The sequence below is a fragment of the Pseudorasbora parva genome, chromosome 14, assembly GCF_024679245.1.
Source record: "Pseudorasbora parva isolate DD20220531a chromosome 14, ASM2467924v1, whole genome shotgun sequence".
NCBI classification, from domain to species: domain Eukaryota; kingdom Metazoa; phylum Chordata; class Actinopteri; order Cypriniformes; family Gobionidae; genus Pseudorasbora; species Pseudorasbora parva.
Window position 1 is genome coordinate 30,080,630 of NC_090185.1, and position 17,219 is coordinate 30,097,848.

A 17,219-nucleotide genomic window follows, 5' to 3' on the forward strand; every position below is an offset into this window, starting at 1 on the left:
CTGTCTGTTGATAGTCTGTCGATTGTCCGCCTGTCTGTTGATTGTATGTATGTCTGTCTGTTGATAGTCTGTCGATTGTCTGTCTGTCTGTCGATTGTTTGTCTGTCTGTCTCTCTGTATGTAGATAGTCTGTCAGTCAATAGTTAGTCTGTCGATTATCTGTCAGTCTGCCTGTCTATCTCTGTCGATAGTCTGTTATTCTGTCTATCAATCTGTCTGCCGATAGTCTGTCTGTCTATTGATCATTCTGTCTATCCAAGTATTCATATTGCACAAGGCCTACATAACCTTTAGACTTTAAACTAAACTTAAGCTTTCAGACAATTCTTTGTCAAGCCAACATTAAACGTTTATTTTACAAAGTGTAATTTGTAGTAAATTTAACTCCATTTATGTTGAATGAACAGCTGTGGTTTAAATATCCTCCACCAAACCATTGATACCTTACCAAACCTGGCATTATTTGGCCCATGCTTGCGCCATCTGTGCATGCTATCCCTGCCATGATGGATAACACCCAAAACCCAATCAAGATGAAGTCCCTGCAAGCTGTTTGGTCACAGCACGTGGCGAACTTGTAGACAAAGGGATAACCTTAGGAGATGTCACATCTAGTCAAACACTTAACAAGAGATCTTTCCTTGTAGCATCGTGGTAGATTGCTCAATTAAGCTTGTACACTGATATCATTGCAACCCTCTTCAGACTGTAATCCCATTGCAGACAACAGTTCCAATTGAGCACAAGTCCCAACTCATCAGCGGATCAGACCGCATATTGCAGGACTCGATCTATGCTGTAATTTGGATGTGTCCGCATCCAGACGGATCCTACAGGTGGGCAATACAGGAGTATCACTGGTTTCTCGGCAAGCTTCCTCAGAAGAATTAACAAATAGGATTAGTGGGCAAGAAAAATCTTCCAAAGAGCCATCTGCTAAGCCGCATGGGGAGACGTCAGCTCAAAGCTACGTGATCGCATCCCTCTGAGAGAAGGAAAGGATGTACTGGCAATGCAGACTAATTAATTCAACTCTATATAGACGTTTTTGGGGCTGTTAGGAGGGATGCCCAAATTACAACTGTTCGTAAACTAAAAAAACTGACAACTTTTTCTCTAAAGTGTGCTGAAGGAATCATTATGCCTGATCTACCTTTTAAATACATTTGGTGGGCTCTGGTAGTAGTAGTGCTGTTGACCGGACATTGTTCCACAGATACAGGTATGTATCTGTTCTATATATGGATTTTGAGGAGTTTTGTTTTGTGCAACCTTGTGACCATGTACTCTTCGTTCCTCATCAGGTGCTGGAACTCATGAGGATTATTTATCAAATGGATATACAAGATTTTTGGACGCCAATGACGTTTTGAATCGCTCATTGGTAGCAGGTAAAGGTAAAACACCGAGTTACTTGTCTGGTGAGGGGAAAACGGCTCTCTCCAGACGGAAAAGAGACCTTCTGTTCCCCAATGGAGTTAAACTTTGCTCACATGAGACGGTGCAACAGGCAGTACAGAATCATCTCAACTACTTTCACCTGCGAGGTAAGATCCAGAGATTTCAGTTTTCTGGGATAGTGGCCAAGAATGGTAATTGTAAAGGTATAGAAGACTCCTATAGTGTGAATGGATGCTCTTTGAGATCCTTATGCGAGAAAAATGAGCTCATACGGCTCTACTTTTCATCAATAATAATAAACTAAGCCAACCTGACCAATTTTATTAACGTCCTAGTAACCGCATATTTGAACCACGGTTCCGAAACGACAGAAACACACGCTCTCTTTGTCTCCGCCTTACTTATAATCGTGCACAAATATTCAGCCGCACTCAACACACTTTTCCACATCATGCTCTTTCTAAAGATCACATATTAGCATGTGAAGTTAGACGCAATCAAAGTATTAAACCCTACTGGAGACCACCGCTGAGAATAATGTCTCTCGCTGTTTGGATTAATTGGACCCAGATGACCCTAGTGAATCTAATTACGACATCTCGAGAAACAAGTGTTGCCATTTTGCATAAAGGTTATTCCTGCAGTGTGTCAATGGAAAGTTGATTATGCTTAGCCACGGCAAACTATTATGGGGCACTTTGATGCTTTATTACATGTACAGTGGGGACCAAAAGTCTGAGAAGACTTGTGAATGTCTATTTTGTATTTTTATAATTTTATATATATATATATATATATATATATATATATATATATATATATATATATATATATATATATATATATATATATATATATTACAAATTATATAATCATCATAACAATTTGAGAGAATCATTGATTAAACTGTGCACTTTATATTAGGTAGCCTTGACTACTAAAATAAGTACAATGTATTGTTATTCATATTGTATAGCAAAACAATTTTGCTGATATTGAGGTGGATACGGGTGAAGTTAGGGACAGGTGTGGTGGTGTGGGAAAGGTTAAGGCTAGGGTTAAGGTGTAAGGGAAGGGTCAACAGTGTAATTATGAATGTAATTACAGAAATTATGTAATTACATGCAGGTATTTTTTAAAAATGTAAGTACAGTATAGTATAGTATGTTGTGTGTCTCCACTGTTTATGCTAAATAAATATATTGTGCTTAATACTGGATGTAGCGTGAACGTTTTTTTATCTACTGTTATGGTACTTTTTGAAATTTTTATGGAAATCTAAAGTCCTAGACATTCAGCTCAATATCTTCATCAGAGTTCCATGGAAAAACAGATGTCATGGGTTTACATGACATGGGTTCATATGCTGTTGAGTAACTAAATAATGACATAAGTTTTGATTTTGGGGTGAACTTTCCTTTTAAAGCTGATAAAGAAGGTGTGGCTGCCAGCTGTGGGCTGGCAAAGTATCTGAGGTGTCTGTCTAGCACTGTTAAAGTCAAAATGTGTCGTTCCAGTAGGAAAGGCCAGATTTCCCCAGTTCTCCCTCTCCTGAAGTCCCCATTGCTACTGAATCACTGTAGACAGTGATCAGATCCTTCGCTCTGCCAGGAAAACTGCTGACCTCTGCCCTCCTACGCACTCGAGTTCTGGTAGTCGTCATACGTTGCCGGTATGGCGGGCAGATGTAGGTGGAACATTTCGACTGGAGCCGCGAAATGTCTTGCAAGGGTTAACATCCCCCATCTGCACATTTAATTTTCCACTTGCTTGGGTACATTGAGAAAGTATGCGGCACATACCGAAATAATAATTTTGGTTCACAAACTGAGAAATAAAAGAAAGTTTGTCTGGAACAATTGACGTGTGGATAAGGATAAGATGTGTTTCCATTATGTTAGTTATTGCTTTTTCTTTATTTAATTTAGAAATAAAGAGACGATTCTGTTATTTCTGCATTTCTGACTTCTAAATGAAAGGGGTATCCATTATAAGTGATGTCAATTTCCACTACAGCCGAGTTCATTGCTGGTGTTTTGGCAGATTATTTCTTCTCCACTGTTTATAGTTCCTCTTTCCAAAATCTAGTGCCTGTCTACACTGGCAGAAACTGAAATTGAACCACATAAGTGAGTGTTCTGGAGTGCACTACATAGACAGCAAATCTACAAAGTGCATTGTTAGAATAGCAAAGTGCTCCAGAGATTCAATTTGTGACTGATTCTGGTTTTAGGTTAGCTTGTTGCTAAAGCTAATGCCGCAATGCACTAATAAACAGAAATGGGCTGTTTTTTACACTATTTAATTGATACTTTGTCAAAATATATTGTTAAAATATTCAGAAAGTGTTAAAAATAGGTACTTTATCCTCAATGTTTTGGCTGTTCTTCCCCCTGCATTTAAGTTTGAGTATTTGTGTTTGTTCGCATTGTATAGGTTTGCATGCTTATGGGTTTGTGTATGTATGCATTTTCTTCTGTACCTTTAGTGTGCCAGGAAACAGTTTGGGAGGCTTTCAAAATCTTCTGGGATCGCTTACCCGAGAAAGAGGAGTACCAGACCTGGATGAGGAAATGCCAAAACAGTAGTGTTAGCGTGTTTGACATCGGCCAGAGCTTTAGCCAGTCAGCTGAGCACCTTGCTCTGATTTCAAATGTAAGTATCATTGTCAATGTAATTATACCAGACAAATAATGATCAAATCAACACTTTTAACTTATCAGTTAAAAGATACCAAAATAAAACAAAAAAGAAGAAGCAAACTGACTTTTATGGTGTTTTGCAGAGGGTAGGGGTGGCTTCAATGACATCAACAAGGTGAGAACTGCTTACCATTTTGGTACATGAATTGAATAATATAATACTTTAAATTTCAAGCTTTACACAGATGAATTCCATCACACACACACAAATTGACAACAAACTTTGTCAACACAGCACATTTGTCTTATCTCCATATTTGCCATAATTGTGTGCTAATATAGACGGGGAAAAAACAAGAATCCACATCATATCCCACTGTTTGTAAAGTAACAGTGTAATCACACAATTAATATATTTGTCTTATGATAGTGCACCCACCAGCTCATGGCAGCCTGAATGCAGGTAGGACTCCCAGGCTACTAATGGGCACAAAACAACATAGTGCTACATACACTAGTACGGTCCTGCACCCTAAATATATATTAATCTGCAAATGCCCAGTGTGGAGCTCAGACTGTAAAATATGTAACCTAACCCTAAAACGAATTGAATGATATGAAACACCAATTCTTTAGCTAGTTAACTAAGGCAGCTAATTCTGAGCACACATTGGTGCTTTGCAGAACAAACCACCCATTAATAGTTAAAGTTGGATACAGACTCCTGGTTTCAGACTGCAAACAATTCAATCATACTTTGCTTTTAGTTTCTGCTAAAGCTAGATCACTTTCTGCTAGCTTTAGAGACATAGCACTCCTTATGGTTCAGTTCATTTCCTGAAGCGGAAAACTAAACTCATTTGCCAATAAGAAGTTTAGATTTTGTTACTGACCTTTTAAAAGCATTGTATAATTATCTTCTCTTTCACAGACATCAGACAACGACTACTGCGCCAATACAAGCAAATGTAGCCACAACCAAACAAGGTCAGTCTAGTTTACAACATTGTTTAAAACAAAATGCATCTCAAACAATGGATTTGTGTTACCATTCCCTTTGTTTATAAATACTTTAAAATAAGTAGCTAAAGTCTTTTTTTTCTATTGACTGATTTTGCAGCCTGTTGATTTAAGTTATGCTCTGATTCATGTGCATTGTTGTTGTCCACATGATATATCAACAGAGTCTTTCTGCTCTCTGGATAAGGATATACACTTCTCTCAGATTAGACTTTAATCCTTTTTAGGTACTCAGTGGCTTGTAGTGAAGTGTCAGGATCCTCGGATAAAGTTCTGCTATTTAGTCTAGTATTACAAATTATTTGTGCCTTAACAATAAAGTACAGTTTGGTCCTGCTATCCTGAAGACAATTAACAGCATGTAATTAATGGATGCAATTTACAAAATGAAAACCTATATGATCTATATTTACTCTGTCACTTCCTCCTTCTCTTTCTCTTTGCTCACCCAGTCAGTTTTCTGATTCCTGAAGAAGTAACAGATTCACAGGACGTCACACCACAGACCATTGCAGACCAAATGTTTTCCACCACCAAAGCTGCAGAGCTTCAAATGACGCTTGGCATCACCCCAAAGCCTGATCTTATCACGGCCTTTGAGGACTCACCAAGGATAAGCACTAGTTTACCTATAGAGCTCACAAGTGAGGACACTTTGAAACCTGTTTCAGAAACTGAACTGGATGCTACCAAGGGTCCTGTCAAAACATTAGATGTTACCATTCAACATGAAGAGGTGAACGTTGTCTCTGAGTCTAAATTATTGATCACTGATAGAACTCCAGAGGAAGCTACTTCAAGAAAGTATGATTATATGATTCCAATAACTTTTGAGGACTCGTTAAGAACAAGCACTACTATTCCTACGCTAGTCACCTACACAAGTGGCTCTACTGAAGTGCTGAAGACAGCAGGTGTAACCATTCAACATGAAGTTGATGTTGTATCAGAGTCTACAGTATTGACCACTGATAGAACTCCAGAAGATTCTACTTCAAAAAAATATGAGAATGATATTCCCACAAACTTTGAGAACCCGCCAGGGATAAGCATTAGTACTCCTACAATAATCACCAGTGAATTCACTGAAGGGCAATCAGAATCCGAACCGGAGGTGAAACTGGATGCTACTCATGGTCCGGTTAAGACAGCAGTTGTTACCATTCAACATGAAGAGGTGGCTGATGTCTCAGAGTCTACATTGATGGCCACTGATATAACTCCAGAAGAATTTACTTCTGAAAAATATGAATATGTTATCCCCACATCCTTTGAGGACGCACTGGGGGCAAGCACTAGTTCATCTACTGAACTCACAACCGAGACCACTGTAAAACAGGATGTTACCAATGGTCTAGTTAAGACAGCAGGTGTTACCATTCCACATGTGGACGTTGTCTCAGAGTCTACATTACTGACCACTAGAACTCCAGAAGATACTCCTTCAAAAAAATATGAGAAAGATATTCCCACAAACTTTGAGGATTCACCAGGGATAAGCACTAGTACTCCTACAATAATCACCAGTGAATTCACTGAAGAGCCTCATTCAGAAACCAAACCAGAGATAGGATTGGATGCTACTCATGATACGGTTAAGACAACAGTTGTAACCATTCAACATAAAGAGGTGGATGTTGTCTCAAAGTCTACACTTATGACCACTGATAGATATCCTGAAGATTCTACTTCGGTAAAATTTGATTATGATGGTTCCACAACTTTTGAGGACTCTCTAGGTATAACTACCAATATTCCTATAGGAGTTACCAGTGTATCTACGGAAGAGTTTATTTCAGTAACTAAATTGGACATTGGGCAAGGTGTTACTGAAGATCCTGTTAAAATAGTAGATGCTACAATAAATTATGTAGAAGATGTGTCAGAGGCTACATTGATGCCCACTGGTAGAATTCCGGGAGGTTTCACCTATGCAAAGTATGAGACTGATCTCCCTGCAACCCTTGAGGAATTACCAGGAGTAAGTACTAATACTCCTTCAATAGTCACTAGAGAATACATTGAAAATTATATTTCAGAAACTGAAATTGAAGTTGGACGAGATGTTACTGAAAGTCCTGGTAAATCATCACTTGTTACCATTCAGCATGTAGATGTTGATGTTATCTCAGAAGCTACAATGATGTCCACTGACAGAGCTCCGGTAGGTTCTCCTAGTGAAATATCCCCTGTTCAGAATGTAGTACCAGAGGATCCAATGCAGACAACTCCTACAGAACTGCTAGAGGTTTCCCCCACAGAAGGGTTGCCAAACTCTGAGACAGATAAGGGTGTTGTCAAAATCACATATGTGACCACTTTGCCAGAAATGCTGTCACCCACTGCACCTGCATTTAAGTCAACTGAGGTTGCTAGAAATTTTACTGGGGAAGTCTTCCTTGAGAAAACTTCTGTTGTAGCTACAGGGAATGACACTGGATTTGTAACATTACTTGACAAAGATGAGGAAGAGACACTGTATGCTAAAGAGGGCATACCTACACCAGAGATGACAACAGTTAAAGAACTACCGGATACTGAGACAGAGAGTACTCATGAAGTGTCAAAGGAAACGCATGAGCCTACAGTGGGCACAGGGGATAATTTAGGTGAGGAAGTGGACATTATAACTGAGACCCCAGAAGTTACAAAGGTGACAGCTGAAGAGATACCCAAAGTGACAGAGGAAACTACAGAAGGTTCCGATGTATTTACTGAGAGAGACACACTTGTGGATGAGGACACAACTGCCATTACTAAATCTAGCGAGATGATGACAGATGCAACAGAAGTTTTTGAGGTTGATTTTGAAGACAATGGCACAGAGAAAGTAACAGTTCTTGAAAACTCACTTGGAGATTTTGAGGGAGGAAAAAGTGATGCTACTGGTGAATTAGGGGATGTAACTGAAGCTGCTTTCTTTGAGGAATCATCTGAGGAAAGCACTGAAAGGTTTTCGGTTAAAGAGTTCACAGAAACTTCTACTAAGTTCACAAGTGTGGCCACAACTGGAATCACACCTGAGGCTACACTTGATAACTCTTTTGACATTGTTACCCTGGAAAATGACATCGTAGCATTTGTAACCGAAGGCATGGAATATAAGCTAGAAGAAACATCTAGAAAGGAAGATGGTGTTGGGGAAACACTTTTTGAAGACACAATGCCAGACCCAGACCTTACTGTTACTGAGTTTGAAAAAGATATACTGACAACTGCCATATATGAGGATAAACAAGTTACAGATCTTTCAAGAATTAAAGATGACACACAAAAAGTTGTTGTGGAAACCATACATGAAGTCACAGATGATGTACATGATACCAGAGGATTCTCCTCACGTGAGACACCTAAAGTTGTAACAGAAACAGTGAAGGTCCTTACAGAAGCTTATGTCATATCTAAAGCACCTGAAGTTATACTGAAGACAAGTGAAGTTATGCCAGAGACACCTGAAGTCACATCTCGGACACCTTTGTTGACATCTGAACTTTCAGAGGTGCCTAAGAAAGTACCTGAAACACCTGGCGTACGTGTTGTCCAGCTGAAACCTGCAGAGGAAGACACCCCAACTCCTATCTCAAAAGTGGAGGATATCACGGTTGTACTGAATGACTTGACAACTACTATTCAAAAGACTTTCTCCACCACATTACAAATCTTGCCACAGGACATTTCCAATGATATTTTAGATGAAAACAACATGGTGAGCACATTCAGTTTATAGTTTTAACATTTTTTTTACTTCAGACTTTTTATGTTACTTGTTTAACTGAGTAATTGTGAGTTCCTCTTAAACTTTTCTTAATTATATATATATAGATTGGAAATGAAATTGATGACATGTTGGTCCGACCCATACGTCCTTTTGGAGAACATATTGTGGAGCTGAGTATCAAGCTAAGAGGTGAAAGCTATGATGATGCTCTGAGAGATCCATCTAGTTACTACTATCAACATCTATCAGAGCTGTTCATTGAAAAGGTGAGTTGCATTTATAGAGTAACAAGTGACAACAGAATGTGGGAATGAAGCATTTAAATTATGAAAGTCTATAATCTCGTTTATAGCTTATACTTTCTTTTGTTGAAGATTGAGGAGGTTTTTGAAAGGCTCCCAGGTTTCAAGAAAATATTTGTCCTTGAATTCAGGTTTGTTTTTAAATTGTCATTTACATGATTCTTGTGCATAGATAATTTAAAAAATATATATATATATGGTGATTTCTTTCTATTAATGTTTTTTTATTATTATTATTTTATATATAAAATATTCCAGGCCACAAAAGGACATTGAAGGGTACGTATCCTAACTTTTATTGAGCTCTGGATCGATATGCATTGATTTTATAAGTCACAGTTATTCACAAATGAAGAGAACAGATATTAATATTATTTGGGCTATCACTACTCTGTGCAATGTTTCACCCGGACCTGATAAATCCATCCCTCCACCCTGCCATATCACACAGCTGCGTGACCCATATCTCCTCCAAAACATCTAATGAGAAATTCATGTGCCTGAATTTTCCACCCACCATATGTAGTGTTTTATAAAGCATTACTCTGAAATCACTTTTGCACTGTTCTCTTCGTAAGGTCATGTGCTTGCAGCTTCATTAGCCTTGCAAACCCAATCGATTGAAAGGATGGTCATACTCATATGTGTGTGATATGTCTTATGTTTGTGTGTGTGTGTCAGTGGGGTATTTTGTCTGGCCAATTGCCACATTAAGTGGGATAAGTATAGGTTGCTGTGCTAAATGCATGCCCAGCTGCCAAGCATAATGGGATTAAATGCTAAATGTTCTCTGCTCTCAAGAATCATCATGGCAAGATTTCCCTGTTGGTTTATCAGTGAGATTGATAACTGCATATTGTGAGCTCCATGAGGCCCCTTAAACCACCTGAGTTGTTCTCACTTAAAGGGATCCCATGGTGTTGAGACTTCTATGGCTTAATATAACATAAATTATGTCTCTTACTGAAGTATGTGGTAGAAAACCCATGAAAGATCTACGTTATTTAAAAAATCGATTTTATATTTGGACCATGGGCGGCGCCATTTTGTTTGCGTTCTAGGTTGATGACGTAGAGTGGTTGAACTCCTCAATCAGCTGGCGTTACCCGTAGCTATTTTTACCACAACGCAACTCGAAAATTGTTTCAGAGTTAAACAAAACCAATGAATTGCTTTGTAATTGTACTTAAAACACACTCAAACATACATGTGCAAACAAACTCACCTACACAAGTCACAAACAGATCGGCGGGCGCGCACACACACCTGACAGACTGCGCTGTCTCAATCGAGATATTGGGCTGCTCAGTCTCCACGACAGGGGCTGAATCCGAAATCGACCCCCTATACCCTGAAATAGGGCATTATTTGAAGGGACGGCCATTTGTAGTGTTGTCCGACACCAGTGGACATGTTCGAGTGCAGTCATTCAGTCTCACGTTGCACCGCAATAATAACGAGTGTACAGCCGATTTACAAACAACTGTCCGAATTCACGCACTCGTCTTCATTCACTCCTTCAAGTTGTATTAGTGAACAAAAGCAGGAAATGTTACTTGTGTCTTAAAAATGAAAGTTTAAAGATTGAGGTTAATTCACTGAGCTTGTGCTCAAACTTTTATGCACAAACCAATCCCATGCATCATCACCAAAACATCTTGCCTCTTCCTCACGTTACCCTATCCCATCGTCCTACCTAGATATTTCCCTCTGCTGGTTACATTAGGCATTACAGTTAATCTACTGCATATCAACAGTCTATGATATCAACATAGTGATTGAGGGTTATGTATGCGCGCACGCAGTGCGTGTGTGTGTGTGTGTGTGTGTGTGTGTGTGTGTGTGTTCGCGCCGATCTGTTGGGGTGTGTGTGAGTCTGTGAGAGAGAGAGAGTTTGTGTGCACATGTATGTTTGAGTGCGTGAAGTCGGACAGCTGTTTGTAAATCGGCTGCACACTCGTTATTGCGGTGCAACGTGAGACTGAATGACTGCACTCGAACATGTCCACTGGTGTCGGACAACACTACAAATGGCCGTCCCTTCAAATAATGCCCTATTTCAGGGTATAGGGGGTCGATTTCAGATTCAGCCCCTGTCGTGGAGACTGAGCAGCCCAACATCTCGATTGAGACAGCAGTTTGTCAGGTGTGTGTGCGCGCCCGCCGATCTGTTTGTGACTTGTGTAGGTGAGTTTGTTTGCACATGTATGTTTGAGTGTGTTTTAAGTACAATTACAAAGTAATTCATTGGTTTTGTTTAACTCTGAAACAATTTTCGAGTTGCGTTGTGGTAAAAATAGCTACGGGTAACGCCAGCTGATTGAGGAGTTCAACCATTCTACGTCATCAACCTAGAACGCAAACAAAATGGCGCCGCCCATGGTCCAAATATAAAATCGATTTTTTAAATAACGTAGATCTTTCATGGGTTTTCTACCACATACTTCAGTAAGAGACATCATTTATGTTATATTAAGCCATACAAGTCTCAACACCAGGGGATCCCTTTAAAGCCACATAAAGCTAATTAGCATTTGGTCAGGGAATTGAATCCATATAAAGATGTTGTCTGTCATGGGAGAGAAACGTAATCTGGTCATAAACTCATCAGGTACAAAAATATGCAGCAAAAAAAAAAAAAAAAAAAACACATCTAGGTCAGCTCTCCTCACTACTAAATCTTTTTTTATTATTTCCCCTACTAACCAACAGCTGGCTGCTGAATATTCTGTAGCATATTTGGTTGCACGCTTAATAATAGACTCAAATTTTTTTCCTGCTACAAAACTTAAACCAGCCTAAAGTGTTTAGCCTGTCTCTTAGTCTTTCCATGATGGTTAAGCTGGTCTGTTTTGGTGGTTTTAAAGGCATTTTGGGAACTTTTCAGACAGAAAGACAAAAAGATTGATAAGCTAAACCAGCTAAACCAGGCTGGGAGACTAGTCAGATTGGCTTACATCCAGCTTGGCAGTGCTGGAAGAACTACTAAATCATTTTAAACCAGCTAAAACCACCAAGGCATCCTAGGCTGTTTACTGTAAGCTATTTTATTTTTACTTTACTTCCATATTTACTACTAGGGATAGGGATGTGTTAAACAAAGTAATACAATCAATGTAGAACTAGTCAAATATAACAGTTAAATATGTCAAACTGACAAAACATCATTGAACAGATAGCAAGCTCCACCATGACACACTCCAACTTGCTCCACTTTAGATTAAGCCGTTAATTTATTTCTAAATGTTGCTGTCATTTCATGCATAACAGCTCAAGCCTTGAGGCCAGTTTACAGCCAGTAAAGCCTTTGACGTAGCATATGTTGTTTTTCGACCGCAAGAGTCACTGTTTTCTTTTCATTCCCCAGAGGCCTGGCAGTGGTGGTGCACTACGCTGTGGTTCTCGAGGGCGATAGTGCGGGAATAAGTAATGAGACCATGGATTACATAAACTTGCATTCCAACATGGTCGAGAACTCCTTCACAGATCCCGATGAGCTGCCCACTGTGGTCTACACAATCACAGACTTCCGAAACTACATCACTGAAGCCCTCCACAAGGAAAATTTCATCAGAAACACCACTCTGGATGTGGACCCTGATTCTTTGCAACTGGAAAATGGTAAGTCGCTCTCTAAGAAATAGAGACACATTGTGGATCCATTATAAGGGAACCCAAGACATCAGGGTGTTGAGTTGAATGCTTCTTACTGATGTTTCTTATAAACATTCAGGTTCAAGTTTGTGTTCTGTCACAGTGGTAAATTGCAAACTGTAGCTAAATGATCCCGAAATGTAGTATGTTGACAATGGTTGGATATCTACTTACACTTCTTGCCTGTATGCGGTTTTAACAGAAGCATGGGGCCTTCATGGTTCTTATCTCTGGTTTTGGCAGACTAATCTAGCAGCACTCAGAACTCTTGAGGAGAAGCCAATATGGGTATGAGCTGCTTTAGCAGTTTTTAGTATAATTTGATATGATTTGTCTCTGTTTTGGCTTCACAGTGGAGACATTGCTGCCTTCCAAACCAACCAGCAGACCGCTTGACTCCAATGACATGATGGTGAGTCAATGGTCATTGGCAGGACCACCCAGTAAACTGGTAACCATGACTGTCCGGTCCAGAATCCCTATTCAGAGCAGCAGTTTAGGGTTCTTTTTTCACCTCATTTCAATGCAATCACTTTCAAGTGTGAATGTGAATCCTTCCAAAGCTGTTAAATGAAAAATGAGTCACACTAATGGCAATCACATGTAGGTTTTTGTTGTTACATGATAAGAATGATTACCTTGCACATAAATTCGTTTTCATAGCATGTCATTAAAACAGATTATAGCACAGCTATGGGATAATACGGCAGGTCTGTAAAACTATTCAAGTCAATTTTCCAGCTCAAGTATTCTCTAGACACAAGTAAGCATGCTATTTTATGAAAATTGTTTAGCTCAGGCTCTATGAAATATTGAAAAGAATCTGTTTTTAATCTCAGTGTGACATATATTTATTGCAGAGGCCGAGCAGTCTGTAGTTTAATTAGAAAGACACATTGGATACCAAACATGGCAATAATCTTAGAATTTACTCTCGGGTTTTCCTCTTACATTTGACAAAACTGACACTTTTTTCAATACCCTTATTAAGTAGATTTACTGTCTTGTTTTGGCTGATATGCTATGTCCATGTCTGGATCTGGGAACATGTGTTCTCTCTCTCAGGTAATAGTATTCTTGCCTCCAAAGACGCATGTTAGTTACTTAACGCCAATGCAAGTTGATGCCTTATCTGATCTATCTTGTTCAAGATTAATTTGTGGGGTCAGCTGCAAAGGCAAATTAGAAACTTAACTCATAGAGTGCTCAAAACTAGTTCTAATGGACATTTTGTAGATAGTCAAGCCATTTGTTCTGTATTAAATGATTAATGGACCTAATTCAAGAAATATAAGAAGAACTAATTTCTGCGTAAATTGATAATGAAACCATTATGTAAATTGCCGCACTGAATTGAATGTGACAGTTTACGTAAGAATGGTTTTACGAATGATTTACACAGAAATTGTTCTGCTCATGTTTCATGAATGAGGCCAATGTGTGCAACTGACAGTGGTCTAGTTCCAGTAGCACCTCACTCATTACTTGCATGAAAATAAAATGGTGTGAATAACTCATGAATGTATATACAACCAGTCATTATGTATACAACATGTCATATTGCAAATCTGCATGAATGTTAATGTTTGGTGTATGAAACAGCTAAACCTGTTTTCTGGTCAAATATGCATCATCCAATGACCCATCTAGGAACAGATCCTCTGGATGGTGTGAATATCATGTGCATGTGTGATATTGTTTTTTTTTTAATGTATATTTAATTTTTCCATGGACATTTATCTGAAAAAAAAAAACATGTTTTCTAGTGTAATTCAGTGATAAGTTTAAGGAGAATTTGTTCCACTTATACCTTAAGTGTACTCTTTTCATCCTACCCAATCTTTTGATGGTCAAATGCTGAGACATCATTTTAATAACAGACACCATAAGGACATTCAGTAGATGTAGGCCTCAGCAAGGAAAGTTAAAAGGGCTTTTGGCTTATCTTTTTGGCTTATCTCTAATTCACCAGTCAATAGTAACTAACTAACAAACTAACTAATCATTAAATCCTAGGATAATGTTCTTGCCTCTGAGAAACCACCAGATGTTCCTGGACAGGATTTATCCAACAATGACATCTTTATTTCAAATGATGACTTCGTTGACCCTGTTGACACTGTTGATCCCTGGATGGATGAAAAAAATCAGGACACAAATGCAAATGATGTAATCATCCTTGAAGAAAGTACCACTCTGTCTCCAGCTGAAGTGTCTTTGAAGAATTTGGACATTGAGCTTGCCTCTAAATCTGAGACCTCAAGCAGTGCACCTGCTCCTGGTGCAGAGAGTAAGTCTTATCTCTTGAGAATTATTTCCCCATTAAAGGTAGTAACAGGGTTCTAAAATGTTGTGTTCTTGTTTCAGACGATGGTATTCTTGAAGAAGAGGGATTCTTACAAACTGCAACTACAGTCAGTCCTATCATAGGCACGACAACTGGAGTTGCCTTACCTACAGAAACACCTCCCAAGGTAGAAGAAACACCAGTTTCTCCGGTGGAACCTCCTGATCTTGAGGTGACTACTCAGAGTGATTTTATAGACCTGGGCTCAGGCTCTGGTTTCTCTGGGGATCACCTAGGCCCTGACATCTGGCCTTGGGTGTCAGGAACACCACAAGAAGTCTTGACGGACGATGAGGATGAGATACACCAACCACAGGAAGATCAGGAATCTATAGAGGAACAGCTTGAACGTCATCACCAAGATCTCCCACCTGAAGATCCATTCTTGGACAGGGTTCTTGTGACACAAGACATTCGCACACATCCTCACTTCACAACAACTGACGAAGCACCAGTTTTTTTGACTATGGAGACTTTGACAGTTGAGCTTTCTATGCAGACCCAAGTAGCCCCTGAAAGTTATGATGACTATTTTCCAGATGAATCTTCCACTATGGACACACATGTGACCAATCGACCCTTGCTACATGTCTTCACTTCAGCAGAAGCTCAAGATGTGGAGGCATCACAAAGTCCTGATACCGTCAGTTCATCTACTCATAAAGACTATACAGAACGACTTGTTACGCCCACTGTGATCCCACCAAGCACAGCAGTAACTACAGATAAGTATACTACATCAACAGACAACAAACAGAGCAAGGAAACTGTGGGTGCATCAGTTGTAATGCTGGCCTCCACAACAAAGCCAAATAAAATATCTTCAACTACGCAGTTACCTGTAATCATAGACATTGAAACATTTTCAGAGGAAGGTTCTACCACTTATTCAGAAGCTGCTGATCATCTTGTAACCAAAGGTATCACAGAATTACCTGCACTCCTATGGACAGAGGTGGAAGGATCAGATGAAGTCAAGATTCTAGATGAGGAGATGGAAAGCATCAAGTTTGTGCCTACGAAAAGCCCTGTGACTGAACTCTCAGAAGAGGATATAGTTGGGGATGAGATCTTGGTTGCAACAACAGTCCCAACAACAATAGCCACTGATGGACCAAGTTTAGATCATGTAGCTTCCCTGTCTCCTGAAAAGGACTCTCCGTTCACTCGGATACCACATTCATCTATAGATGAGAATGAACCTGTACCAGAATCAACCACAGAACCTCTACCTACCCATTTACCCACTCATTCGGTTCTTCAAGAGATGACTCAAACTGATGCAGTGCACACGCATTTTGCAACTGTACTCTTGGGAGAGGATATAGTTGGGGATGGAAAATTGGTCGCAACAACAGTCCCGACAACAGTAGCCCCTGATGGACCAAGTTTAGATCATTCAGCTTCCCTGTCTCCTGAAAAGGAATCTCCATTCACTCGGATATCACATTCATCAATAGATGAGGATGAACCTGTACCAGAATCAACCACAGAACCTCCCCAATCACCCACTCATTCAGTTCTTCAAGAGATGACTCAAACTGATGCAGTGCACATGTATGTTGAAACTGTTTCAGAGGAACCTGTTTTATCAGAGAATGATGATGGGGATTCAACTACAATATTTCATTCATCCACAATGTCTGTCATACAAGATGTTTTAGAACATTTGGAGACTGTTAGTTCCACCACTGTACCATCATTTTTTAAACCAACGTTCAGACCTACTGACAAGATAGTTAATCCTGGAGAAACTTCTGACAACTCAGTACAAGAACACACAGTAGGCTCAAGATCTGACATCAAAGACCTCATCCTACCTACCGAACTAGTAAACTCTGATAGTACTACAATGAAAGTTCCTCCTCCAGTGAACCCCAATATAACAGAATTTGAAGTTTCATTTGACATCTTCCCATTTGATGGTCAAAGCCATGATGAAGATAGTGGTAGTGGGTTCGCTCATGGAACTGACTTGGCAAGTATTGCCTTGCCAGCCAGTCCTGGAAGGGCATTAATAGTGTTTTTCAGCCTCAGGGTCACCAACATGATGTTTTCAGAAGATCTGTTCAACAAGAGCTCTACTGAATACAAGGCTCTTGAGCAGCGATTTCAGGAGCTGGTAAGATATATTT

At 39.5% G+C, this 17,219-nt stretch overlaps 1 protein-coding gene across 1 annotated transcript in view; it reads left to right on the top strand.

The window, feature by feature from the left end:
• Window positions 1–1,140: 1,140 nt before the first annotated feature.
• The window catches only part of impg2b (interphotoreceptor matrix proteoglycan 2b), a 36,363-nt gene continuing 20,284 nt past the window's right edge, over window positions 1,141–17,219 (top strand). The window contains exons 1-14 of the mRNA XM_067415051.1: window positions 1,141–1,222; window positions 1,305–1,547; window positions 3,890–4,056; window positions 4,187–4,218; window positions 4,474–4,506; window positions 4,975–5,030; window positions 5,516–8,769; window positions 8,886–9,047; window positions 9,156–9,214; window positions 9,342–9,362; window positions 12,451–12,704; window positions 13,091–13,149; window positions 14,754–15,027; window positions 15,105–17,206. Of these exons, the coding sequence (XP_067271152.1) occupies window positions 1,141–1,222; window positions 1,305–1,547; window positions 3,890–4,056; window positions 4,187–4,218; window positions 4,474–4,506; window positions 4,975–5,030; window positions 5,516–8,769; window positions 8,886–9,047; window positions 9,156–9,214; window positions 9,342–9,362; window positions 12,451–12,704; window positions 13,091–13,149; window positions 14,754–15,027; window positions 15,105–17,206 (6,798 nt within the window). The remainder of the gene's footprint in view (window positions 1,223–1,304; window positions 1,548–3,889; window positions 4,057–4,186; window positions 4,219–4,473; window positions 4,507–4,974; window positions 5,031–5,515; window positions 8,770–8,885; window positions 9,048–9,155; window positions 9,215–9,341; window positions 9,363–12,450; window positions 12,705–13,090; window positions 13,150–14,753; window positions 15,028–15,104; window positions 17,207–17,219) is intronic.